The sequence below is a fragment of the Oncorhynchus gorbuscha genome, linkage group LG17 (genome assembly GCF_021184085.1).
Source record: "Oncorhynchus gorbuscha isolate QuinsamMale2020 ecotype Even-year linkage group LG17, OgorEven_v1.0, whole genome shotgun sequence".
Lineage (NCBI taxonomy): Eukaryota > Metazoa > Chordata > Actinopteri > Salmoniformes > Salmonidae > Oncorhynchus > Oncorhynchus gorbuscha.
In genome coordinates, this window is record NC_060189.1 from 3,573,083 (window position 1) to 3,599,601 (window position 26,519).

Genomic DNA, 26,519 nt, shown 5'->3' on the forward strand with positions numbered 1-26,519 from the left:
TCCCTGGACCTCCTCAATGTCCACCTCTTGAACATCAGACTCATCTTCACTGTCCAACCTTGTTGAGGATGGCCTGTTGTCAGGCTCAAAAAGCCTCAAATTTGCCCTGGTTGGCCACCAATTTTTCAACCCTTTTATTGGTCAGCCTGTTGCGTGCTTTGGCGTGTGCGTTCCCAAACAAGGACCAGTTGCGCTCTGAGTCTGCTGATGTTGGTGGGATTTGGAGGATGATGGAGGCAACAGGGGAAAGAGCCTCAGATCCACAAAGTCCCTTCCACCAGGTGGCTGATGAGATATGTTGGCACGACTGCCATATTGCTTCTCCATCCCAAAGCCGTTGCTTGGAAGTGTCCTTCGCCAGACTGCCAAGAACCTTGCCCTCATCCAGGCCAAGGTGGCGAGACACAGTAGTGATGACACCATAAGCCTTGTTGATCTCTGAACCAGACAGGATGCTCTTGCCAGCAGACATGGGGTCCAACATGTACGCTGTGGCATGTATGGGCTTCAGGCAGAAGTCTTCACACTTTTTGATATATTTCAGAACTTTCCTCTGCTTGGAGTAACAGTGAAGTGGGCAGGGCAGTATGGATTTATTCTCTTACAATGTGCAAGCAGAGTCTGAACGTCAGACAGGGTGGCATGGTCTCCCACAATCTGTGAAATGGCTACTGCTATAGGTTTCAGGCTGCTTTACCACTCTCTCTCAAAATACATCATCCAGGAGGATCCTTTTGATGGTATTGGCAGACTGTGATATGGCCATTTCTTGGAGAGACTACCCCTCCAGGAGACTGTCAAACATGATATCAACACCACCCCAATGGGTGTTGCTGGGTAGCTTCAATGTGGTGCTCTTATTCTTCTCACTTTGCTTGGTGAGGTAGATTGCTGCTATAACTTGATGACCCTTCACATACCTAACCATTTCCTTGGCTCTCTTGTAGAGTGTAACCATTGTTTTCAGTGTCATGTCGTCCTTGAAGAGCAGATTTCATGCATAAGCAGCACAGCCAATAGTTGTGATGTGAGGGTAGGACTCCTCCACTTTAGACCAAGCAGCCTTCATGTTCGCAGCCTTGTCACCAATGCATATATATACCTTCTGTGGTCCAAGGTCCTTGATGACTGCCTTCAGCTCATCTGCAATGTAGAGACCGGTGTGTCTGTTGTCCCTTGTGTCCGTGCTCTTGTAGAATCCTGGTTGAGTGGTGGAGATGATGTAGTTAATTATTCCTTGCCTACAAACAATTGACCACCCGTCAGAGATGATTGCAATACAGTCTGCTTTCTTTCTCTATGATTTGCTTGACCTTCACTTGAACTCTGAACTCCACACCGTATAGATAAAGCATGTCTGGTTGGCGGGGTGTATGCTGGGCGAAGAACATTCAGAAATCTCTTCCAATACACATTGCCTGTGAGCGTCAGATACACAGCTCGAGCAATACATTCATCAGCATTTCTCTGACTGCGTTCCTCCTTGGAGTCAAAAAAACTTCTGATTCCAGGAGGACCATGAGCTGTTGCTATCGATAAGGTGACTGATTTATAATTTTCACCTCGAATAGAAGTAGAGGGTCTTTTGTCAGAGTTTGCTTGTTGTGAGCGCTGAGGGAACTTTATGCACTTGGCCAGATGATTCTGCATCTTTGTTGCATTCTTCACATATGATTTGGCACAGTATTTGCAAATGTACACAGTATTTCCTTCTACATTAGCTGCAGTGGAATGTCTCCACACGTCAGACAGTGCCCGTGGCCTCTTCCTGTAAAGATTAGGGAAAGAAATGAGTAAACAAAAACAAATAGAATTCCATGTACAGATAAATAGCTAAGCAGTTAGATTAAAACAACTCCTTTGTAAGATACACGTTTTAAAATGAAACATGTATGGAAACAGGTGAATCAACACTCAGCAGGCTCAGGCAAGCTAAAACCCACATGGTAGCAAAAACTAACTAGCCGAAATTGTTAACAAGTTAGATTTAAACACAGTTTGCTGTAGGCTACTATTTACTAGTTAACAAAAAAATATTTATGCCATAAAATATATTCACCCCACCCAGTATTGTAATGAAAACTTACCAGAAAGCATGTAGTCCTTGGCTCAGACAATGTAGTAGTTTGGGCTCAACAGCATCTCATTAGTGAGCAAGATCTTGAGAATGAGCTGTACATGTTGTGACGGCCCTGAAATTTTCTGAACCGTCTCAGTGCAGCTCCTTCCAATAGGGCGCTTTCCCTTTAATTCCCAATTAAATAGCCAGTATCAGCTGCGCAAAAGTGGGGTTGTGATGGAGACGTGCATGAGGATGTGTTCAACCCTCAGTTCCGAAGCTTCTCTATTCCGTTTGTTTTGTTGCCGTTAAACGTGTGTTTTGTAGCCTAAGAGAGTTTACCCAGGATCGGATCCACTCTTTGCGTCCCTGGACTACACCTCTCCGTTCTTCGTGGCCTTTCTCCGCTGGAGATCTATTGGCGGATTGGATTGTCTGACTGACCGACTGACTACCACCTTTTTGTATACGGTATTTCATTTGTTTGGATGTGATGTATACTGTGATTTGTGTAGTTAGTGGTAGTTGAGGACTTAATTAAGAGTTGATCCGCTTTAAGGTTCTGTGGTAAAGTAATTGTTATATTGATTGTATGTTTAATACTGGGTTTACGCTACACGGAACGAACGGACAAACATCGCGTGACAAAAGTCACTTGAGTTCACTGAACTCCTTTACCGGGCAGGACTCTTTTTAGGCCCGAGGTACAGGACATTTCTGGAGGAACCAGAAGTCATTGTGATATTATTATATATGTGTGTAATCATTGTTGTTGCTAATTACAACCCACGCAACAGAATATAATTGTTTTTGAAGTTCTTTTCAATGTTTTAAGGGTTTATGAAAAGTTTATTTCCATCCTGACTTTTACATACGTCCTTTGTATTGGTGTAGACTTGACGGACCAGATGGGACTCATTCCCACCCAAACTAAAAGGAGAAACTAATGTTTTCTCTGGTAGGCACAACCTACCTGGCACCCCTATAAATAATAACCTCAAGTCAAAACCGTTACAATGTGATGGAAGAATGCACTGTGCATGCAGAGGGTTGCAATTCCATTGAATTGGGGGATAGTTTAACCAAAATATGCCACAAGACCTAGAATTGCCTTGTGTATCCCACAAAAAAAAAGGTTATTTAAGCAAAATTCCCCAAATTCCAGGGCTTAATGTCACACAAACAATTCCGACCCTTTGCAACCCTGTGCGCCCTCAGGTCCCTATTCCACCACCCATCTACAGTACTAAATCCACGTGTGCTTGTCTGTCTGTCTGTGTCTGTGTCTGTGTCTGTGTCTGTGTCTGTGTCTGTGTCTGTGTCTGTGTCTGTGTCTGTGTCTGTGTCTGTGTCTGTGTCTGTGTTGCTTCACAGTCCCCACCGTTCCAGAAGGTGTTTTTGATCTGTTTTTTTTCAATCTAATTTTACTGCTTGCGTCAGTTACTTGATGTGGAATAGAGTTCCATGTTGTCATGGTTCTTCTGTAGTACTGTGAGCTTCCCATAGTCTGTTCTGGACCTTGGGACTGTGAAGAGACCTCGTGGCATGTCTTGTGGGGTATGTATGGGTGTCTGAGCTGTGTGCCCCGTAGCTCAGATAGACAGCTCGTGCGTTCAACATGTCAATACCTCTCACAAATACAAGTAGTGATGAAGTCAATCTCTCCTCCACTTTCAACCAGGAGAGATTGACATGCATATTATTAATATTAGCTCTCTGTGTACATCCAAGGGCCAGCCGTGCTGCCCTGTTCTGAACCAATTGCAATTTTCCTAAATCCACAAAACTAGGGCCTGTAGGACCTGCCTTGTTGATAGTGTTGTTAAGAAGGAAGAAACTAGGGCCTGTAGGACCTGCCTTGTTGATAGTGTTGTTAAGAAGGAAGAAACTAGGGCCTGTAGGACCTGCCTTGTTGATAGTGTTGTTAAGAAGGTAGAAACTAGGGCCTGTAGGACCTGCCTTGTTGATAGTGTTGTTAAGAAGGAAGAAACTAGGGCCTGTAGGACCTGCCTTGTTGATAGTGTTGTTAAGAAGGTAGAAACTAGGGCCTGTAGGACCTGCCTTGTTGATAGTGCTGTTAAGGTAGAAACTAGGGCCTGTAGGACCTGCCTTGTTGATAGTGTTGTTAAGAAGGTAGAAACTAGGGCCTGTAGGACCTGCCTTGTTGATAGTGCTGTTAAGGTAGAGCAGCGCTTTATTATGGACAGACTTCTCCCCATCTACTGTTGCATCAATATGTTTTGACCATGACAGTTTACAATCCAGGGTTACTCCGAGCAGTTTAGTCACCTCAACTTGCTCAATTACCACATTATTCATTACAATATTTAGTTGATGTTTAGGGTTTAGTGAATGATTTGTTACAAATACAATGCTTTTAGTTTTAGAAATATTTTGAGCTAACTTATTCCTTGCCACCCACTCTGAAACTAACTGCAACTGTAAGTGTTTGTCATTTCAGTCGCTGTAGAAGCTGACTTGTTTAGTGTTGAGTCATCCCCATACATAGACACTCTGGATTTACTGAGTCAGTGGCATGTTAGTAAAGTTCCTCAGTGTCCACATCAACAATAAACTATCATGGTCCAAACACACTAAGACAGTCATAAAGAAGGGCACGACAAAACTTTTCCCCCTCAGGAGACTGAAAAGATTTGGCATGGGTCCTCAGAACCTCAAAAGGTTCTACAGCTGCACCATCGAGAGCATCCTGACAGGTTGCATCACCGCCTGTTATGGCAACTGCTCGGCATCCGACCGCGAGGCACTACAGAGGGTAGTGCGTACGGCCCAGTACATCACCGGGAATCAGCTTCCTGCCATCCAGGACCTCTATACCTGGCGGTGTCAGAGGGTAGTGCGTACGGCCCAGTACATCACCAAGGCCATCCAGGACCTCTATACCAGGCGGTGTCAGAGGGTAGAGCGTACGGCCCAGTACATCACCGGGGCTCAGCTTCCTGCCATCCAGGACCTCTATACCAGGCAGTGTCAGAGGAAAGCCCTAAAAAGTCATATATACCCCCCTGCATATTTGATTTGATATATATAGAGCCTCCCTATTGTTATTCTACTGCTGTTCTTTAATTATTTGTTACTTATCTATTTTTTTTAACTTGATACTCATTTTTCTTAAAACTGCATTGTTGGTTAAGGGCTTGAAAGGTAGCATTTCACTGTAAGGTCTACACTTGTTGTATTGGGCGTATGTGACAAAAAACATTTGATTTTAATTGTTAGTCTATATCAATTCCCCATTACATATATCACCACACCTTGGCAAGGTGACTAGGAACATGGTTGAATACAAACAGTGTAGTTATTCCCTCCGTAAGCAAAAGAACAGGCAAAATGTCAGTACAGAGTTATAGTGGTGTCGCAATTCAACAGCTCAGACATGAGACATATGTGGCAGGGTCTACTGTGGGCTCTCGTTCTCTGTGGCCGTCGTGAACAAGACATTTTAAGCGAGTTAGCCCAGACGGGATCCCTAGCCGCGTCGTCAGAGCATGCGCAGACCAGCTGGCTGGAGTGTTCACGGACATATTCAATCTCTCTCTATCCCAGTCTGCTGTCCCCACTTGCTTCAAGATGTCCACCATTGTTCCTGTACCCAAGAAAGCAAAGGTAACTGAACTAAATGACTATCGCCCCGTAGCCCTCACTTCTGTCATCATAAAGTGCTTTGAGAGGCTAGATAAGGAGCATATCACCTCTACCTTACCTGATAGTCTAGACCCTTCAGCTTGATTACCGCCCCAATAGATCCACAGACGATGCAATCGCCATCACACTGCACACTGGCCTACCCCATCTGGACAAGAGGAATACGTATGTAAGAATGCTGTTCATTGACTACAGCTCAGCATTTAACACCATAGTACCCTCCAAGCTCATCATTAAGCTCAGGGCCATGGACTTCCTGACAGCCCCCCCCACCCAGTTGGTGAAAGTCAGAAACAACACCTCCCTCTTTGCTGATCCTCAACACAGAGGCCCCACAAGGGTGCGTGCTCAGCCCACTCCTGTACTCCCTGTTCAACCATGACTGCGTGACCATGCAAGCCTCCAACTCAATCATCAAGTTTGTAGATGACAACAGTGGTAGGCTTCGATGGGGCCGCAGTGGAGCAGGTGGAAAGCTTCCTCGGCGTACACGCCATTGACCATTTAAAATGGTCCACCCACACAGACAGTGTGGTAAAGAAGGCGCAACAGAGCCTCTTCAACCTCAGGAGGCTGAAGAAATTCAGCTTGAGCCCAAAGATCCTCAACCTTTTACAGATGAACAATTGAGAGCATCCTGTCGGGCTGTAATCACCACCTGGTATGGCAACTGCACCGCCCGCAACCACACGTCTCTCCAATGGCTGATGTGGTCTGCCCAACGCATCGCCTGGAGCACACTGCCTGCCCCCCAGGACACCTACAGCACCCGATGCCACAGGAATACTAAAAAGATTATCAATGACATCAACCACCCAAGCCACAACCTGTTCATCCCGTTACCATCCAAAAGGCGAGGTCAGTACAGGCGCATCAAAGCTGGGACAGAGAGATTGGACAAAAGCTTCAATCTGAAGGCCATCAGACTATTAAATAGCCATCACTTGCCGGTTACCACCCGGCTACTCAACCCTGCACATTAGAGGCTGCTGCCCTATAGACATGGTATTATTGTCAATGCCACTCCGACATGGACGTTGCTCGTCCTAATATTTATATATTTCTTAATTCCATTCTTTTACTTTAGATGTGTGTCTATTGTTAGATATTACTGCACTGTTGGAGCTAGGAATGCAAGCATTTCGTTACACCGGCAATAACATCGCATGTGACCAATGACATTTTATTTGATTTGCTGAAAACCATAACTGGCACGCAGATTGGTAGAAATTGTAAGTAATTGGCATTCAACATGAGAAAGGTTGCTGACTCCTCCTGTTGCCTTTTACCGGCAACTTCAGGAGAGGAATGGCAGATCTGCGAAAGTCAGCAGGAAGGAGTAGGAGGAGAATAGTTGGGTCAGGTTAATGTGTCTCTCTCTCTTCTGGTTATCTAGATCTCTGGCGCCTTTGTGAGGCATTTGTCTTATTTCATCAAAACGTAAAAGTCAGACAAGCTCCAATGCGTTTTGTTGATTTTATTAAAACACATTGGGTGCGTCTATCGATTGGTCGAAAGAGCTGACGACTTTCCGTTGACCAAGATTTTTTTGTCGTTGTTGTAGACAGCCCTACTGTTTGCAAAGGTGTCAGGAGCTTGCAGGGATTTGTAGTCTTGCATTCGGTCTACTTTGGTGCTAATTAGCATTTTAAAAACAAAGTAAAGAGCCAAATGTATTGATTAAAGTCACCTTGTCCGAGAGAGATATACAAGGTTATCAAAACGTCAAGCCAGGGTAAACCTACACGAAACACCCCTTATTTTAACTGTTTCTAAAACTCACAATGGGGAAAAAAATGAATTGTGGAAAACCGATTGGAACCATTTCCCTGTTTGACCGCTAGGTTTTATGGGTAATTATGACACCTCCACTGTGGGACTCTAGTGTATAGAGACCAATCACCAATCAATCAATGTACATCATCAAATCAAAACACAGCCTTCATTTACGTTGTGACGCACGGACGTTCCAAACTCCGTTTTTAGACGAGACTGACTTTATGACCAAAGTTGTCCCATTTACACTTTATAAGTCAACTTTGACAATCGAATAACTTGTCTCCGACTCATATCGATGCCACATATGCCGTTTTCAAATGGATTCGTTGTTCTTTTAATTAAAAAGGCAATCAATCTTTATTTCATTAAACTTAAATATAGAACCTGTCGCCGGCGAACATACCGGCTGTGCACATCAAGCCCAGATCATAGTCTCGTTAGTGGAGATACATAAAGCCCACTAGCAGTTGCCTAGGCTAGACAATGTGGTACTTTGCCACCTCTGCACAAACACTCACCCGTGTCTCTCCACTCACCTGTGTATTCTAGCTGTTCTGCATGTCGCGGACTTTGGCACCGTTGCAAATAAGGCAGCAAATGACGCGCTGTTTAGTGTCCGTATCATTTCGACAGAGATTGAATAGCAACCTATACTCGCTTTGACAGTAACATCAACCGCCGTGCACACATATTGCGTGAGTATGTTTTAAACAGCAGTTGTCCACAAGGTTTCTCTTGCAATGGAAGTCATAATCAAATTCCTTGCTTGACGCGAAGCTCGGCCCCTTTGACCCTTCACCCACTTTGAGGAGCCAATGGCAAGGCGCGTCTCTCGTACGTAACGGGTTAAAGGTCAGAACACTGCAGACATGGTCATCATGTAAATACAATAGCGAACTGACAAGGTAAGTTTGTTAACAAATACCTCAACGAATAAAATCTCACACATCTTGATTACTTAGAACGTTTTGTGGTTTAAGCAAATTTTCTTTATTTGTGTCTTGCGTGGTGCTGCATTATCCTACGTCCATTGGTTACTGTCTGCAGCTATTAAGTAATGCTTTGTAACACAGTTGATCTAGGATTAATTTAGCTAATCTGTCTGTCTGGATCAAAGCAACGTGATTCAGTGTTTAGACATCATTCTAAATTTGTGTTTCGATGGGTAACATTTTTTGACACGCATTTTAAAAAGCCCATCAGTCTTTACATTGGAGATGACACCTCTCAACGTACATGTTCAGGTCTGAAAGACATTACACGGTATGAAGCTGCTGTCGCAGTAATATAATACTATGTAATGTCTTTCAGACCTGAAGATATGAAGCTGCTGTCGCAGTAATATAATACAATGTAATGTCTTTCAGACCTGAAGATATGAGGCTGCTGTCCAAACCAGCACTGCAGGCCGTTCTCTCCTCACAGAAAACTCTGTCACACGAGGGCAGCAGACCGTTCTGGGGATGGCTCAATGCGGTCTTCAACAAGTGAGTGATACAATCGTCAGTCCTGATCAACAGCATCTAATATTACACTTTAGCCAACAGAATATTTTCCATTTTTATCAGACACTCCTATCCAGAGTGATAGATTAGTAATGTTCTAATAGTTTACTCAGTGGACCACAATAAGCTGAGGTAGTAATGACCTATATTCATTATGTATTTGTAATCATGTATTACCAATGGTTGCATTCTTGTGACCAGAGTTGACTATGAGCGTATCAAGGCGGTGGGCCCAGACCGTGCTGCTGCAGAGTGGCTGACAAGGTGCGGTGCCAAGGTGAGGTTCCAGGGGTTCGACCGTTGGCAACACGACTACAACGGCCTGCCCACCGGCCCTCTGGGACGATACAAGATCCAGGGCATCGACGCCACAGACTCCTGCATCATGTACAAAGGCTTCGATCACCTGGGTACGTTATCCAATGCAGCCTTCCGATCTCCAAAACCTTATTTTAGGTGTTCGTGTCACTCTATCGCCTCGACGGTGAGGTGAAACCCTGTGGCAGAGGTCTCACTATTCTCAGAACCAGATATCGTGATTATGCTGAGCAGCAACTCAATTTTGTGTTTACAATCTGACACAAGACACAAATGTCTTGTTCTAGTGACTTTGACTAAATACAAATCTATTTATTAAAAGACAGTCTTCCATTATATCAATTATTCACTTTTAATTTAATCATTGCATGCCCTCGGGGGGGTGGAGGGGTGAATAGAATGCTGTCATTCTGTATTTTTAACAAGAAATAGATTTCAGTTCCAAATGGCTAGCTGTAATAATGTTCAGCGAGTCCCATACAATCCGACACCTGGGCGTGTTAAGAGGTGAGGGTGAAAGTTAGTGTCTTCCAGACTGTTTACCTGAAGAGTGACGCAAGAGAGCAGGATGTTTTACACCAGAAAGAGAGACTGAGAACACTGTCTGTCACCCTGCCCGGCCTGGTCTGGCGTGCTTAACACTGGGCTCAGAGAAACCTCTATAGCCTGGTCTGGCATGCTTAACACTGGGCTCAGAGAAACCTCTATAGCCTGGTCTGGCATGCTTAGCACTGGGCTCAGAGAAACCTCTATAGCCTGGTCTGGCATGCTTAGCACTGGGCTCAGAGAAACCTCTATAGCCTGGTCTGGGCTCAGATATAGCCTGGTCTGGCATGCTTAACACTGGGCTCAGAGAAACCTCTATAGCCTGGTCTGGCATGCTTAACACTGGGCTCAGAGAAACCTCTATAGCCTGGTCTGGCATGCTTAGCACTGGGCTCAGAGAAACCTCTATAGCCTGGTCTGGCATGCTTAGCACTGGGCTCAGAGAAACCTCTATAGCCTGGTCTGGGCTGGCAGATATAGCCTGGTCTGGCATGCTTAACACTGGGCTCAGAGAAACCTCTATAGCCTGGTCTGGCATGCTTAACACTGGGCTCAGAGAAACCTCTATAGCCTGGTCTGGCATGCTTAGCACTGGGCTCAGAGAAACCTCTATAGCCTGGTCTGGCATGCTTAGCACTGGGCTCAGAGAAACCTCTATAGCCTGGTCTGGGCTCAGATATAGCCTGGTCTGGCATGCTTAACACTGGGCTCAGAGAAACCTCTATAGCCTGGTCTGGTATGCTTAACACTGGGCTCAGAGAAACCTCTATAGCCTGGTCTGGCATGCTTAGCACTGGGCTCAGAGAAACCTCTATGGAGCCCTCTATAGCCTGGTCTGGCATGCTTAGCACTGGGCTCAGAGAAACCTCTATAGCCTGGTCTGGCATGCTTAACACTGGGCTCAGAGAAACCTCTATAGCCTGGTCTGGCATGCTAAACACTGGGCTAAGAGAAACCTCTATAGCCTGGTCTGGCATGCTTAACACTGGGCTAAGAGAAACCTCTATAGCCTGGTCTGGCATGCTTAGCACTGGGCTCAGAGAAACCTCTATAGCCTGGTCTGGCATGCTTAACACTGGGCTCAGAGAAACCTCTATAGCCTGGTATGGCATGCTTAGCACTGGGCTCAGAGAAACCTCTATAGCCTAGTCTGGCATGCTTAGCACTGGGCTCAGAGAAACCTCTATAGCCTGGTCTGGCATGCTTATGCTGTATTGCAACATCCTGTGACTTGTTGTCATGACAATTTATTTCATTTATTTAACCATTTATTTAACTTGGCAAGTCGGTTAAGAACAAATTCTTATTTACCATGACGACCGAGGAACAGTGGGTTAACTGGTCTAGGAACAGTGGGCTAACTGGTCTAGGAACAGTGGGTTAACTGGTCTAGGAACAGTGGGTTAACTGGTCTAGGAACAGTGGGTTAACTGGTCTAGGAACAGTGGGTTAACTGGTCTAGGAACAGTGGGTTAACTGGTCTAGGAACAGTGGGTTAACTGGTCTAGGAACAGTGGGTTAACTGGTCTAGGAACAGTGGGTTAACTGGTCTAGGAACAGTGGGTTAACTGGTCTAGGAACAGTGGGTTAACTGGTCTAGGAACAGTGGGTTAACTGGTCTAGGAACAGTGGGTTAACTGGTCTAGGAACAGTGGGTTAACTGGTCTAGGAACAGTGGGTTAACTGGTCTAGGAACAGTGGGTTAACTGCCTTGCTCAGGGGCAAAACAACAGATTTTTACCTTGTCAGCTCGGGGGATTCGATCGAGCAACCTTATTGGCCCAACGCTCTAACCACTAGGCTTTCAGCCTGCTCCATACCGACCATAAGAGTTGGCAATATAGCTCAATCAGATGTGGGACCAAGCTGCTAAAATTAGAAGTATGTTTCCCTTCCCTAGATGGACTAGAGCATGTCGAAGAGCTCAAACTCAACAAGAGTATGTACATAGAGGATGCCTGCTTGGAGAGAATAAGCACCATAGAGAACCTACAGGCCAGCCTGTACAAGATGGAGGTGGTCTCCTGTGGCAACGTAACTGACAAGGGTGTCATCGCCCTGCATAAACTCAGGTGGGTCTGCTACTGTGCCTGGGAACATCATTATGGTAGTGTGGCTGTACTATATGCCAAGGAGTTAAAAATCTGTGGATATTGAAGCTATAGAAACAAACAGCATGTGGGGTTATAGCGGAGGCTGTTTACATGTTGACCTTCCGGCACAAGGCTTTTCTCATGACCGGTCTCCATGGTGACTTGACTATATTAGTCAAACTAAATATACACACTATCTCCCAGGAGTCTAGAGCATCTGTACCTCAGCGATCTGCCAGGCGTGGTAGAGAAGGAGAAGACCGTAGAGAGACTCCAGACAGCTCTACCTGGGCTGGACATAGAGCTGGACCTGGTCTGACAACCACAGGCTGTGACTGACAGACACGGAGGACCAGTCCGGCACAGTGGGTAGTGTCATGACGACCAGAAGATGCACGTTGTCTTTGTAGCAACACATTCATTGTAGCACATAGTAAAGTGTTTTGCAACGGAAATTTGACTCAACGTTTTGGTCCCCCTGTTTTTTTCTCTCCCCTGTTTTGGTTTCTAGTGAATAGGACCCTGGTCTCAGATCTGTTAGTAGCGTCTCGCCATGGCCTCCTATGGGTTATGGTCATCGCCATGGCCTCCTATGGGTTATGGTCATCGCCATGGCCTCCTATGGGTTATGGTCATCGCCATGGCCTCCTATGGGTTATGGTCATCGCCATGGCCTCCTATGGGTTATGGTCATCGCCATGGCCTCCTATGGGTTATGGTCATCGCCATGGCCTCCTATGGGTTATGGTCATCGCCATGGCCTCCTATGGGTTATGGTCATCGCCATGGCCTCCTATGGGTTATGGTCATCGCCATGGCCTCCTATGGGTTATGGTCATCGCCATGGCCTCCTATGGGTTATGGTCATCGCCATGGCCTCCTATGGGTTATGGTCATCGCCATGACCTCCTATGGGTTATGGTTATGGTCATCGCCATGGCCTCCTATGGGTTATGGTCATCGCCATGGCCTCCTATGGGTTATGGTTATGGTCATCGCCATGGCCTCCTATGGGTTATGGTCATCGCCATGGCCTCCTATGGGTTATGGTTATGGTCATCGCCATGGCCTCCTATGGGTTATGGTCATCGCCATGGCCTCCTATGGGTTATGGTCATCGCCATGACCTCCTATGGGTTATGGTTATGGTCATCGCCATGGCCTCCTATGGGTTATGGTCATCGCCATGGCCTCCTATGGGTTATGGTCATCGCCATGGCCTCCTATGGGTTATGGTTATGGCCTCCATGGGTCGCCATGGCCTCCTATGGGTTATGGTCATCGCCATGGCCTCCTATGGGTTATGGTCATCGCCATGGCCTCCTATGGGTTATGGCCCATGGCCTCCTATGGGTTATGGTCATCGCCATGGCCTCCTATGGGTTATGGTCATCGCCATGGCCTCCTATGGGTTATGGTCATGGCCTCCTATGGGTTATGGTCATCGCCATGGCCTCCTATGGGTTATGGTCATCGCCATGGCCTCCTATGGGTTATGGTCATCGCCATGGCCTCCTATGGGTTATGGTCATCGCCATGGCCTCCTATGGGTTATGGTCATCGCCATGGCCTCCTATGGGTTATGGTCATCGGCATGACCATAGGAGTTGGCAAGACTGCACAAACACATCTGGGACCAGGCTAGTGGGACACGGGACGAATGAGATTATTATCGCAACATGTTTTCAACTGGACTTGCTGTGTATTGACTCAAAAACAGAAGTATGACAGGAATTGTTTTCCTTAATTAATGTTTATTAAATATGACTTGATTAAAAAAAGTACATAGACTGTAACAAGGCTGAGGATTTCATTGAATTGATTCATTTAGTTTTATAAATTATTTATTTAATTTGGCATTTTGTAACATGTTCAAGAGTTAGACACCTAGAAGTCCTTATCTCTTCTGGTCTTCTGACAGCAGTGTATTTGATTTGAATCATTACTATGTTTTAAATATAAATGTTTTCAGGCTCTAGTTAATCTGTAAGGTGGAATTTCAGCGTTACAGTGGGATTTAAATTCAGAAGGTAATGTTTGCGGTGACTGCATCCTCAGTAAGAGCTGTCGGCTCCATCAGAAATTACATTTATACTGAACGCAACTATTTTATTAACAGTTCATATGAGGAAATCAGTCAATTTAAATTAATTAATTAGGCTCTAATCTATGGATTAAATATGAATGGTGGTCACCGAAACCTTTAAAAAAATAAAAGGTTGGGAATTGGGTCAGTATCAGGTGCGACCACCATTTACCTCATGCAGCACAACACATCTCCTTCACATAGAGGTGATCAGGCTGTTGATTGGTGGCCTGTGGAATGTTGTCCCACTCCTCTTCAATGGCTGTGTGAAGATGCTGGATATTGGGCGGGAACTGGAACACGCTGTCGTACACGTCGATCCAGAGCATCCCAAACATGCTCAGTGGGTGACATGTCTGGTGAGTATGCAGGCCATGGAAGAACTGAGACAATTTCAGCCTCCAGGAATTGTGTACAGATCCTTGTGACATATAGCCGTGCGTCAACATGAGGTGATGGGAGCGGATGAATGGCACAACAATGGGCCTCAAGACTCTTGACAAGTTATCTCTCTGTGTATTCACATTGCAATTATGTTCGTAGCTTATGCCTGCCCATACCATAACCTCACCACTACCTTGGGGAACTCTGTTCACAACGTTGTCACTCGCGTGGTCTGTGGTTGGCCGTACTTCCAAATTCTCTAAAACGACGTTGGAGTCTGGTAGAAATGAACATTCAATTCTCTGGCAACAGCTCTGTTGGACATTCCTGCAGTCAGCGTGCCCATTGCACACTCCCTCAAAATGTAGACATCTGTGACATTGTGTTGTGACAAACCTTTAGAGTGGTCTTTTGTTCTCCCCAGCACAAGGTGCACCTGTGTAATGATCATGCTGGGTTATCTTGGCAAAGGAGAAATGCTCACTAACAGGGATTTAAACAAATGTGTCCACAAAATGAGAAAAATAATCTTTTTGTGCATATGGAACATTTCTGGGATCTTTTATTTCAGCTCATGAAACATGGGACCAACACTTCATATGTATATTTTTGTTCAGTGCACATCGCTTCAGAGATCTAGACTGAATTAGAACCCTTACTGTATTTCATCCACAGGTACGTTGAGGCTGATCTGATCATTTCAGACAATTGCTTATAAACTATTTGCTGTCCAATAAAATAAAGCCGAGCTGACCTTTCACCTTCCGTTACATTTCTCCTCTTTACAAATGACTCAAACCTACTTCTGAGAAAATCAATCAATATTTTTAACAAAATGCAAATCAATTCACTACCAAAAAATGTCAACTGTCTCGCTCATTTTTTTATTACAAACAAATAACATTTGGCAAAACCAGTCAAGGCAGTAGGCTATGGTGCCTCCCTCTGCTCTACACAAGTATCTGTCTGTGTTCCCAGGTTGACTACGTTGCAGACGCACGCCAGATCTCACAATGTCTGGATAGGTATCTTCCGGGATCAGATCAACCACATATGTTCAGGCAATCTGGTGCCCGACCGCCACAGTCGACGCCGTGACAACATGCAACGTAGTCTGCCTGAAAGGCGACCTCGATCTACCAGCTGAGCACTAGGCTGCTCCTTGTCATTAAACAGATAATACGCCTTCAATGGAAGCAACACCACATAATAAAATTGTCTTTCAGTAGAAAAAAAAAAGTTGACATAGTGCATAGAATGACATCACAAGACACAAGGACTTCTCCCTGGTTCTTCCACGTTGTGATTCACTTCCTGGTTCCTGAGCTGACCAGAATATTGCCGTGTTCACATGCTAGGCGGGAACTAGGAAATTCAGAAATGTCCCACTTGTTGATTCATGGTACGCGACACGTCTAAAACTACAGCAAGTTGGAAATGTCAGTTTCCTAGTTCTAACTAGCACCGTGAACACGGTAAATGTTGATGAATGTGCGACTGGAACATTCAGATCCAAAATGGTGGATTTAGATGCTAGGGTAGTGGTAGTTGAATTTCCGATCCAAAATGGTGGATTTAGATGTTAGGGAAGTGGTAGTTGAATTTCCTCAGGTTGGTATAGTACTTCTTGTTGTCCAGAGCTGGGAAGATACTGCTGCTGGTGAGCTGAGGCAAATACTAGAGAGAGGAAAGGAAACGAGTGTGTTAATGCAGTTGGAAGAGCGACAATATATCATCTTCATGGGCAAGAATTTTATAAAATGACAGAAGATGTACTGCATCGTGTAGACACCTTCAATTGTTTGTACAGCATTTTGCCATCTCTGACAGCTGGTCCCAATTTGCATGGAGCTTCCAAGTTCCACCTTACAGATCTAACAGACATTGAAGGGTTAGAGCCAAGGGAAAGAGGGTAGGGAGTGAATCGGGACCGGCTGTTTTAACGTGAAGAAACATACTGACCCCAGGTGGGAGGTGTTTGCGGGGCAGGAGGCGTGACCTCTTCTTGGTGGAGCGCTCGGTGCTCTCGCTCTTCTCCCGTTGGCTGTCGAAGTACGGGTGCTCCAGAAGCTGCTCACAGGCCAGCCGCTCCGACGGGTCCATACGCAGGCAGCCCTGGGGTCAGGGGGGGGGGGGGCAAAGGTCATTTAGGGAAGGGATGAGGGAATTAATATTTGCTAATAAAACATCAGAGACCATTAAATGAGAGATCGTTCATTTCATAAGAGAACCAGTTATTTTTACCACACAAATCGGCAGCAGGTGAATGGCTGGATAGATAGATAAGATAGATAAGATAGACAGGCATACCTTCATCAGACTCAGTGCTTGATATGACAGGTTGGGGTATTTCAGTTCCAGAGTTTCCTATTGGATGATAAATGATGCCTTATTGTGTATAATTTTTTTTTTACCCTTTTGATAATTTTACGCAGTGTTTTGAGGCAGAGAATAAGCAATTTCATTGCACAGTTTATACTCCGTTGTATATAACAAATAAACGTTGATTTGATAGATATATACGGCAGGGATCATCAACTAGATTCAGCCGAGAGGATAGTTAGAGGGCAGGAACATAATTACAAATCATTTGTAGACTGCAAATTGACCACGGGAAGCTCAAACGGGCCGCCAGTAGGGAACCCTGAAATACAATACGCTCCTCAAGATGTTTTAAACTGATTTGTTTAACGTTTTGGTAGATGAATCATCATTATATGTTTGTTCTCACCATTTCCTGAGGCTCTGGGATGCAGACTCCACTGAAGAACTGGTTCTTATTGAATACCTGCTGGTGGCGGGGGATCAGGTCTCCTGCAGACACACAGACAGACACACAGACAGACACACACACAGACAGACACACAGACAGACAGACAGACAGACACACAGACACACAGACAGACAGACACACACAGACAGACACACAGACAGACACACACAGACAGACAGACACACAGACAGACAGACAGACAGACAGACAGACAGACAGACAGACAGACAGAGGTGAGAGGTGGGAGGTGCTTGTTGGTCATATGGGAGGTGCTCGTTGGTCATATGGGAGGTGCTTGTTGATCATATGGGAGGGGCTTGTTGGTCATATGGGAGGTGCTCATGGTCATATGGGAGGTGCTCAGGAAGAGGAGCTCATGTTTACTGATAATAAAGGGTACTGTCCTTTTCCTGAACTAACTGGTGAAACAACTGGTATTATATATTGATATTATATACTGGTATTATATACTGATATTATATACAAGTATTATATACTGGTATTATCTACTGGTATGTAAAAATGTACACTTGTCCTTTCCGGACATACTTCAATAGAAATATGTTATAACGCGTCACTAACTGTTATAACGCGTCACTAACTGTTATAACGCGTCACTAACTGTTATAACGCGTCACTAACTGTTATAACACGTCACTAACTGTTATAACGCGTCACTAACTGTTATAACGCGTCACTAACTGTTATAACGCGTCACTAGCTGCTATAACACGTCACTAGCTGTTATAACGCGTCACTAGCTGTTATAACGCGTCACTAGCTGTTATAACGCGTCACTAACTGTTATAACGCGTCACTAACTGTTATAACGCGTCACTAGCTGTTATAATGCGTCACTAACTGTTATAACATCACTAACTGTTATAACGCGTCACTAACTGTTATAACATCACTAACTGTTATAACGCGTCACTAACTGTTATAACGCGTCACTAACTGTTATAACGCGTCACTAACTGTTATAATCGTCACTAACTGTTATAACGTCACTAACTGTTATAACGCGTCACTAACTGTTATAACGCGTCACTAACTGTTATAACGCGTCACTAACTGTTATAACGCGTCACTAACTGTTATAACGTCACTAACTGTTATAACGCGTCACTAACTGTTATAACGCGTCACTAACTGTTATAACGCGTCACTAGCTGTTATAACGCATCACTAACTGTTATAACGCGTCACTAACTGTTATAACATCACTAACTGTTATAACGTCACTAACTGTTATAACACATCACTAGCTGTTATACTAGCTGTTATAACACGTCACACTAACGCGTCAACTGTTATAACGTCACTAACTTCACTAACTTATCGTCACTAACTGTTATAACGCGTCACTAACTGTTATAACGCGTCACTAACTGTTATAACGCGTCACTAACTGTTATAACGCGTCACTAACTGTTATAACACATCACTAGCTGTTATAACGCGTCACTAACTGTTATAACGTCACTAACTTATAACTCGTCACTAACTGTTATAACGCGTCACTAACTGTTATAACGCGTCACTAACTGTTATAACGCGTCACTAACTGTTATAACGCGTCACTAACTGTTATAACGCGTCACTAACTGTTATAACGTCACTAACTGTTATAACGCGTCACTAACTGTTATAACGCATCACTAGCTGTTATAACTCGTCACTAACTGTTATAACGCGTCACTAACTGTTATAACGCGTCACTAACTGTTATAACATCACTAACCTAACTTAACTCGTCACTAACTGTTATAACGCGTCACTAGCTGTTATAATATATATATAATATAATAATATATGCCATTTAGCAGATGCTTTTATCCAAAGCGACTTACAGTCATGTGTGCATACATTCTACGTATGGGTGGTCCCGGGGATCGAACCCACTACCCTGGCGTTACAAGCGCCATGCTCTACCAACTGAGCTACAGAAGGACCACGCGTCACTAACTGTTTTAACGCTTCAATAACTGTTATAACACATCACTAGCTGTTATAACGTGTCACTAGCTGTTATAACGCGTCACTAGCTGTTATAACACGCCACTAACTGTTATAACATCACTAACTGTTATAACACGTCACTAACTGTTATAACACGTCACTAACTGTTATAACGCGTCACTAGCTGTTATAACGAGTCACTAACTGTTATAACTCATCACTAACTGTTATAACTCATCACCTACTGTTATAACGCGTCACTAACTGTTATAACACGTCACTGGCTGTTATAACACGTCACTAACTGTTATAACGCGTCACTAACTGTTATAACATCACTAACTGTTATAACACGTCACTAACTGTTATAACGCGTCACTAGCTGTTATAACACGTCACTAGCTGTTATAACACGTCACTAGCTGTTATAACGCGTCACTAGCTGCTATAACACGTCACTAGCTGTTATAACTCGTCACTAGCTGTTATAACGCGTCACTAGCTGTTATAACGCATCACTAAATTATAACTCGTCACTAACTGTTATAACGCGTCACTAGCTGTTATAACACGCCACTATCTGTTATAACACGTCACTAACTGTTATAACGCGTCACTAACTGTTATAACGCGTCACTAACTGTTATAACGCGTCACTAACTGTTATAACGCGTCACTAACTGTTATAACGCGTGTCACTAACTGTTATAACGCGTCACTAACTGTTATAACGCGTCACTAACTGTTATAACGCGTCACTAACTGTTATATCAAGCGCGTCACTAACTGTTATAACGCGTCACTAACTGTTATAACGTCACTAACTGTTATAACGCGTCACTAACTGTTATAACGCGTCACTAACTGTTATAACGCGTCACTAACTGTTATAACGCGTCACTAACTGTTATAACGCGTCACTAGCTGTTATAACGCGTTACTAAATTATAACTCGTCACTAACTATTATAACGCTTCACTAGCTCTTATAACACGCCACTATCTGTTATAACACGTCACTAACTGTTATAACGCGTCACTAACTGTTATAACGCGTCACTAACTGTTATAACGTGTCACTAACTGTTATAACGCGTCACTAACTGTTATAACGCGTCACTAGCTGTTATAACGCGTCACTAAATTATAACTCGTCACTAACTATTATAACGCTTCACTAGCTCTTATAACACGCCACTATCTGTTATAACACGTCACTAACTGTTATAACGCGTCACTAACTGTTATAACGCGTCACTAACTGTTATAACGCGTCACTAACTGTTATAACGCGTCACTAACTGTTATAACGCGTCACTAACTGTTATAACGCGTCACTAACTGTTATAACGCGTCACTAACTGTTATAACGTGTCACTAACTGTTATAACGCGTCACTAGCTGTTATAACGCGTCACTAACTGTTATAACGCGTCACTAACTGTTATAACGCGTCACTAACTGTTATAACGCGTCACTAGCTGTTATAACGCGTCACTAAATTATAACTCGTCACTAACTATTATAACGCTTCACTAGCTCTTATAACACGCCACTATCTGTTATAACACGTCACTAACTGTTATAACGCGTCACTAACTGTTATAACGCGTCACTAACTGTTATAACATGCCACTATCTGTTATAACACGTCACTAACTGTTATAACACGTCACTAAATGTTATAACGCGTCACTAACTGTTATAACGCGTCACTAGCTGAAACATTGATTGTGTCTTAAACAGCACCCTATTTCCAGGCTCTGGAAAGTGCACTATGAAGGGAATAGGGTGCCAACAGTAGTGCACTATGAAGGGAATAGGGTGCCAACAGTAGTGCACTATGAAGGGAATAGGGTGCCAACAGTAGTGCACTATGAAGGGAATAGGGTGCCAACAGTAGTGCACTATGAAGGGAATAGGGTGCTATTTTGGACACCCTAGCTATATTAATCCCACTCACCCAGTGTCTTCCTGATGAGGTAGAGCTGATCCATGTCTGACTTGCCGGGCCAGAGGGGGATGCCAGAGAGCAGCTCAGAGAAGACACAGCCCAGCGCCCAGACATCAACAGGGGCTCCATACCTCGTATCACCCACGAGCAGCTCAGGGGCCCGGTACCATCGCGTTGCCACATAGTCTGTGTAGTAGTCACATGGACCGGCTGCAGGGACAGATCGATACACATCTCTGTTTAGGAACAAGACTTAAAGCCTGCATGGTATAATGCATTTCATATAATATGCCTATAATGCATTATAAGCAGGCTTTACACAACATAGACAGATAGTTTGAATATAATGGTATAGGATAGAACAGAACAGAATAAATATCACTTCATCGTTCAAAGTGAATCAAAAATTCATATTTTTACTGTCTTGTGTTATTCCCCCAGAAAAACACACACGAGTCTGTTAGATACAAGACTCTGTTTAGGAGGAAAGAATTGGTAAGAAATGGAATGAGTGTTGATTTCAATGGTGACGTGATGGCAGAAAGTTTAGACAGTGGTATTACAACAGGAGTCCACCAGGTGGCAGTAGACCAACAGTAACAGTACAGTAGCACTACAACATACAGGGAAGGAGTCTCATAATGACGGTGTACCAAATAATACTATATTCCCTACATAGTGCACTACATTTGACCAGAACCCTATGAATCATAGTAAACATGTTTAGCACTTCATAGTGATTAGGATGCCATTTGGGACATGTCATAAAACAAAACAAAAATGACTTACTGAGGATCCTGGCGAATCCGAAGTCACAGAGCTTAATGACCTGCTGTTTAGTGATGAGGATATTCTCTGGCTTCACGTCTCTGTGGATGCACTGCAGGAGACAACAGCCAAAACGTTAGTCGTTTAACAGTGCCAGCCAGGGCAGATTTTTCATTCAACTACAGCTCATGATGTGGTGGTCTTGTACGGTTGTTGATCTATATGCGAGAAGAGGTTTCCAGGCTGTTGTGTCCCGTCTTGCCAACTCCTATGGTCATTGTCAAGCAAATCATTAACAAGACAACACAAACAGACCTGGGACCAGGCTATGTTACACTGTTACGATGTGACAAGAAGACGGTACTTTGCCAGGCTAGAGAAGATGGTACTTTGCCAGGCTAGAGAAGATGGGACATGGCCAGGCTAGAGAAGACAGTACTTTGCCAGGCTAGAGAAGGCGGTACTTTGCCAGGCTAGAGAAGATGGTACGTTGCCAGGCTAGAGAAGACGGTACTTTGCCAGGCTAGAGAAGATGGGACATGGCCAGGCTAGAGAAGACAGTACTTTGCCAGGCTAGAGAAGGCGGTACTTTGCCAGGCTAGAGAAGATGGTACGTTGCCAGGCTAGAGAAGACGGTACTTTGCCAGGCTAGAGAAGATGGTACATTGCCAGGCTAGAGAAGACGGTACTTTGCCAGGCTAGAGAAGACGGTACATTGCCAGGCTAGAGAAGACAGTACTTTGCCAGGCTAGAGAAGATGGGACATTGCCAGGCTAGAGAAGACGGTACATTGCCAGGCTAGAGAAGACAGTACTTTGCCAGGCTAGAGAAGATGGGACATTGCCAGGCTAGAGAAGACAGTACTTTGCCAGGCTAGAGAAGATGGGACATTGCCAGGCTAGAGAAGATGGGACATTGACAGGCTAGAGAAGGCGGTACTTTGCCAGGCTAGAGAAGACAGTACTTTGCCAGGCTAGAGAAGATGGGACATTGCCAGGCTAGAGAAGACAGTACTTTGCCAGGCTAGAGAAGATGGGACATGGCCAGACTAGAGAAGACAGTACTTTGCCAGGCTAGAGAAGATGGGACATGGCCAGGCTAGAGAAGACAGTACTTTGCCAGGCTAGAGAAGACAGTACTTTGCCAGGCTAGAGAAGACAGTACTTTGCCAGGCTAGAGAAGACAGTACTTTGCCAGGCTAGAGAAGACAGTACTTTGCCAGGCTAGAGAAGATGGGACATGGCCAGGCTAGAGAAGACAGTACTTTGCCAGGCTAGAGAAGACAGTACTTTGCCAGGCTAGAGAAGACAGTACATTGCCAGGCTAGAGAAGACAGTACATTGCCAGGCTAGAGAAGACAGTACTTTGCCAGGCTAGAGAAGACAGTACTTTGCCAGGCTAGAGAAGACAGTACTTTGCCAGGCTAGAGAAGACAGTACTTTGCCAGGCTAGAGAAGATGGGACATGGCCAGGCTAGAGAAGACAGTACTTTGCCAGGCTAGAGAAGACAGTACTTTGCCAGGCTAGAGAAGACATGCAGCAGATCAGGCAGGTGTATTCACTAGGAACCAAACAGAAACAAACTGGCCAAAAGTGGTAGGGAACTACCCGAATTTGTCCAATGAAAAACACTTGTTTTTTATTTTTTTTCTGTTCTAAAACATTTTGCAACGGTGTGCAATAATGAATACACTCCATATCCGGACTTTGGCTGTGCAGCTTGACTGTTAAAAAAGGGGCCCCGTGGCGGTTTGTTGTGTCTCAGTGAAAGAGGAGCGTCTAGGCAGCCAGGAGACTGGAATGCGAGTGAAACAGCGGTTTGGGTAGAGGAGCGACGGCGAAAAAGGAGAGGAAAACCACTTACGTTCTGTTTATGACAGAAGTTGACAGCCTGGAGCGTCTGCCAGGTGATGCTTTTTACCAGATGTTCTGGAACACTGGGAGTTAAGGAAGAGACAACCAAATAACACAGATATATTTTTACAGTTATAGATTTCATTTAATTCAATTATAATTTTCAGGACGGACTGTATGTATGTAATTCTATGACTAATAAACACAAAGACAGGTACAGATTGCTGGCGCTAATCTCTGACTGCAGTAAGACAACCTGTAATTTAAAAAATAAAACATTTAATAAATAAAAGGTTTGCTCTGTTGCCCCTGTGACTTCCACTGATTGTTAGCTAGCAGTGACTACAGTCAGCTGACGTTTGTAGTGGCTGATTATAATTATATTATTCAATTCAAAGGGTTTTTATTGGCATCGGGAAACATATCTTAACATTGCCAAAGCAAGTGAAATAGACAAATAAAAGTAAAATAAACCAAAAATAAATAAAAGGTAAACATTACACTCACAAAAGTTCCAAAGGAAAAATGTCATATTATATCTGTATACGGTGTTGTAACGATGTTCAACTGGTTCAAGTACAACATATGTAAAAACTAGATTCCCTGTAAGTGTGGCAAAGTCTGAAACTATTTGTAAACAGTTGGAATTTCTTGCTTTGAATATTGAGGTTTCAAATGGCCTCTCACTAACTGTGATTGGCTGTTACAGACCCCCCTCTGCTCTCACTAACTGTGATTGGCTGTTACAGACCCCCCTCTGCTCTCACTAACTGTGATTGGCTGTTACAGATCCCCCTCTGCTCTCTATAACTGTGATTGGCCGTTACAGATCCCCCTCTGCTCTCTATAACTGTGATTGGCTGGCACAGACCCACCTCTGCTCTCTATAACTGTGATTGGCTGTTACAGACCCCCCTCTGCTCTCTATAACTGTGATTGGGTATTACAGATCCCCCTCTGCTCTCTATAACTGTGATTGGTTGTTACAGACCCCCCTCTGCTCTCACTAACTGTGATTGGCTGTTACAGATCCCCCTCTGCTCTCTATAACTGTGATTGGCTGTAACAGACCCCCATCTGCTCTCTATAACTGTGATTGGCTGTTACAGACCCCCCTCTGCTCTCTATAACTGTGATTGGCTGTAACAGACCCCCATCGGCTCTCTATAACTGTGATTGGCTGTAACAGACCCCCATCGGCTCTCTATAACTGTGATTGGCTGTAACAGACCCCCATCTGCTCTCTATAACTGTGATTGGCTGTAACAGACCCCCATCTGCTCTCTATAACTGTGATTGGCTGTTATAGACTTCATAAATATTCTGCGGTTGGTATTTTTTGTAATGATTTAAGTGACCATTGTGCTGTTGTTACTGTTAGAAATACTAAGGTTCCTAAGACAAACCCACGTTTTATTCCTAAGAGAAAATTAAAGTGTTTTAATGAGCAGGCTTTCTTTCATGATTTGTTTTATTTTGACTGGAGCAGATTGAGTTTATCCCTGATGTGGAAACCGCCTGGAAATTATTTCATGATGGTTTTTTCCTCCAAATAGTAAACAAACACGCCCCATTCCACAGGTTCGGGGTTAAAGGGCGGGTTAATCCATGGTTTTCTTCTGAGCTGTCTTGTATTATTCACGACAGCAATCTAGCCTGGGCTTAAAGCAAGGAAATCATGTTCTGATGCTGATTGGCTTATTTATAGGCAGTGAGAAAACAAGTGTTCTTTTCTTCTCAGGAAGACCAAGTCTGACTATTTTATGTCTGTTACCACTGAATGACTGATAACCTGAATGACCCTAGAACGTTTTGGAAGGCTATTAAGTCTGTCTGGTAACAGTAATGTTAATGAATTACCGTCATGTGTTTTGAAGGACTCTGTTGCTGTATATGACAAAACTGAAATGATGAATTGTTTCAATGAGCACTTTGTTATCATCTGGTAGGCTGTTTGATTCAGTGTCCTCTGTCTCTGTCCAACCCTGTGGTGGATGAACCAGTGTCCTCTGTCTCTGTCCAACCCTGTGTGGATGAACCAGTGTCCTCTGTCTCTGTCCAACCCTGTGTGGATGAACCAGTGTCCTCTGTCTCTGTCCAACCCTGTGGTGGATAAACCAGTGTCCTCTGTCTCTGTCCAACCCTGTGGTGGATGAACCAGTGTCCTCTGTCTCTGTCCAACCCTGTGGTGGATGAACCAGTGTCCTCTGTCTCTGTCCAACCCTGTGGTGGATGAACCAGTGTCCTCTGTCTCTGTCCAACCCTGTGGTGGATGAACCAGTGTCCTCTGTCTCTGTCCAACCCTGTGGTGGATGAACCAGTGTCCTCTGTCTCTGTCCAACCCTGTGTGGATGAACCAGTGTCCTCTGTCTCTGTACAACCCTGTGTGGATGAACCAGTGTCCTCTGTCTCTGTCCAACCCTATGTGGATGAACCAGTGTCCTCTGTCTCTGTCCAACCCTGTGGTGGATGAACCCGTGTCCTCTGTCTCTGTCCAACCCTGTGTGGGTGAACCAGTGTCCTCTGTCTCTGTACAACCCTGTGTGGATGAACCAGTGTCCTCTGTCTCTGTCCAACCCTGTGTGGATGAACCAGTGTCCTCTGTCTCTGTCCAACCCTGTGGTGGATGAACCAGTGTCCTCTGTCTCTGTCCAACCCTGTGGTGGATGAACCAGTGTCCTCTGTCTCTGTCCAACCCTGTGGTGGATGAACCAGTGTCCTCTGTCTCTGTCCAACCCTGTGGTGGATGAACCAGTGTCCTCTGTCTCTGTCC

The 26,519-nt window shown here is 44.5% G+C and overlaps 4 protein-coding genes across 8 annotated transcripts in view; 1 reads left to right on the forward strand and 3 right to left on the reverse strand.

Annotated features, from left to right (window-relative positions):
- Window positions 1-8,285, reverse strand: part of l2hgdh (L-2-hydroxyglutarate dehydrogenase) — a 28,033-nt gene extending 19,748 nt beyond the window's left edge. For 2 of the 4 annotated variants that reach the window (XM_046308036.1, XM_046308037.1), the window contains exon 1: window positions 8,041-8,285. In XM_046308036.1, the coding sequence (XP_046163992.1) occupies window positions 8,041-8,129 (89 nt within the window). In that variant the 5' untranslated portion in view covers window positions 8,130-8,285. The remainder of the gene's footprint in view (window positions 1-8,040) is intronic. The other 2 variants (XM_046308035.1, XM_046308033.1) reach the window with 2 other exon arrangements.
- Window positions 1-26,519, reverse strand: part of LOC124001333 (deubiquitinase DESI2-like) — a 1,147,470-nt gene that overhangs the window by 274,308 nt on the left and 846,643 nt on the right. The gene's annotated exons all lie outside the window — the stretch shown is intronic.
- dmac2l (distal membrane arm assembly component 2 like) lies at window positions 8,260-12,431 on the forward strand. Its single transcript, XM_046308047.1, has 5 exons — window positions 8,260-8,409; window positions 8,872-8,991; window positions 9,211-9,419; window positions 11,774-11,945; window positions 12,171-12,431. Exons 2-5 carry the CDS (start codon window positions 8,882-8,884, stop codon window positions 12,283-12,285), a joined length of 606 nt encoding a protein of 201 aa, XP_046164003.1. The 5' UTR covers window positions 8,260-8,409; window positions 8,872-8,881; the 3' UTR covers window positions 12,286-12,431.
- The window catches only part of cdkl1 (cyclin-dependent kinase-like 1 (CDC2-related kinase)), a 25,402-nt gene continuing 13,852 nt past the window's right edge, over window positions 14,970-26,519 (reverse strand). Inside the window, exons 4-11 of one of the 2 annotated variants that reach the window (XM_046308040.1) lie at window positions 23,757-23,829; window positions 21,914-22,004; window positions 21,134-21,334; window positions 17,168-17,250; window positions 16,747-16,803; window positions 16,399-16,551; window positions 16,229-16,310; window positions 14,970-16,113 (exon numbers count right to left, since the gene is read on the reverse strand). In XM_046308040.1, coding sequence (XP_046163996.1) covers window positions 16,019-16,113; window positions 16,229-16,310; window positions 16,399-16,551; window positions 16,747-16,803; window positions 17,168-17,250; window positions 21,134-21,334; window positions 21,914-22,004; window positions 23,757-23,829 — 835 coding nt within the window. In that variant the 3' untranslated portion in view covers window positions 14,970-16,018. The remainder of the gene's footprint in view (window positions 16,114-16,228; window positions 16,311-16,398; window positions 16,552-16,746; window positions 16,804-17,167; window positions 17,251-21,133; window positions 21,335-21,913; window positions 22,005-23,756; window positions 23,830-26,519) is intronic. The other variant, XM_046308041.1, reaches the window with a different exon arrangement.